This window comes from Neopelma chrysocephalum, unplaced genomic scaffold (genome assembly GCF_003984885.1).
Source record: "Neopelma chrysocephalum unplaced genomic scaffold, ASM398488v2 Primary Assembly neopelma1_95180, whole genome shotgun sequence".
Classification (NCBI taxonomy): domain Eukaryota; kingdom Metazoa; phylum Chordata; class Aves; order Passeriformes; family Pipridae; genus Neopelma; species Neopelma chrysocephalum.
The window spans coordinates 6,089-7,305 of NW_020923871.1; the positions used below are offsets into that span (position 1 = coordinate 6,089).

General features: G+C 64.8%; 1 protein-coding gene across 1 annotated transcript in view; it reads right to left on the reverse strand.

Moving 5' to 3' along the window:
• LOC113980777 (epoxide hydrolase 3-like) overlaps window positions 1-1,211 on the reverse strand; it is a 5,368-nt gene extending 4,157 nt beyond the window's left edge. Inside the window, exon 1 of the mRNA XM_027707994.1 lies at window positions 907-1,211. Within this exon, the coding sequence (XP_027563795.1) occupies window positions 907-1,210 (304 nt within the window). The 5' untranslated portion in view covers window position 1,211. The remainder of the gene's footprint in view (window positions 1-906) is intronic.
• Between the last annotated feature and the right edge of the window lie 6 nt (window positions 1,212-1,217).

The following is a 1,217-nucleotide window of genomic DNA, read 5'->3' on the forward strand; positions in this document are numbered from 1 at the left end:
GGGTCACACAAACATGGTGGGGTCACCACAGGGTCACACAAACATGGTGGGGTCACAACGGGGTCACACAAACACTGTGGGGCCACCACAGGGTCACCAACAAACACCATGGGGTCACAGACACAATGGGGTCACACAAACACGGTGGGGTCACCATGGGGTCACACAGACATGGTGGGGCCACCACGGGGTCACATAAACATGGTGGGGTCTCACAAACATGGTGGGGCCACCACAGGATCACACAGACACGGTGGGGTCACCATGGGGGTCACACAAACACTGTGGGGCCACCACGGGGTCACTGACACGGTGGGGCCACCACGAGAGGTGGCACTGGATGGGGTGGCCAGGAGGTGACACCCGATGGCACAAGCAGGGGGCACAGCCCGAAGAGGTGACACCCAATGGCTTTGGTCATGAGGTGACACCCGATGGCCATCGGAGATGGCACCCAATGATGATGTCATCAGAGATGGCACCCAATGACAATGTCATGGCAGAGGGCACCCAATGATGATGTCATCAGAGATGGCACCCAATGGCAATGCCATGAGAGAGGGCACCCAATGACAATGCCACCAGAGGTGGCACCCAATGACAATGTCATCAGAGATGGCACCCAATGACAATGCCATGGCAGAGGGCACCCAATGACAATGTCATCAGATGCCCCACAATGACTCGCCCACCCTCGACGTCACCGCCACGACCCCTGTGCCACCTCCTGGTCCCTCCTATGCCCCCCTTGTCCCCAGTGCCCCCCGGTACCCCCCTGGTCCCCCCCGGTGCCCCCTGACCTGCCATGGCTCCGCGGTGCCCCCTGGTCCCTCCAGTGCCCCCCGTGCCCCCTGGTCCCTCCAGTGCCCCCCAGTACCCCCATTGTCCCCCCCGGTGCCCCCTGACCTGCCATGGCTCCGCGGTGAGGGGCGTCCATCACCACCAGCTTCTCCACCAGGCCGGGCCAGCGCGCGGCCACCTCCCAGGCCAGGACCCCGCCCCAGTCGTGCCCCACCAGGACGCAGCGGGGGTGGCCCGGGGGTGTCCCCGGGGGTGTCCCCGGGGGTGTCCCCAGGGCCTCGATGACCTGGCACACGTCCCCCAGCAGCAGCTCCAGCCGGTAACTGTCCCTGCCCGGAGGTTTGTCCGACGCGCCGCAGCCGCGCAGGTCCAGGGCCACCACCCGGAACCTTCCGCTCAGCTCCTGCATCAGGTGC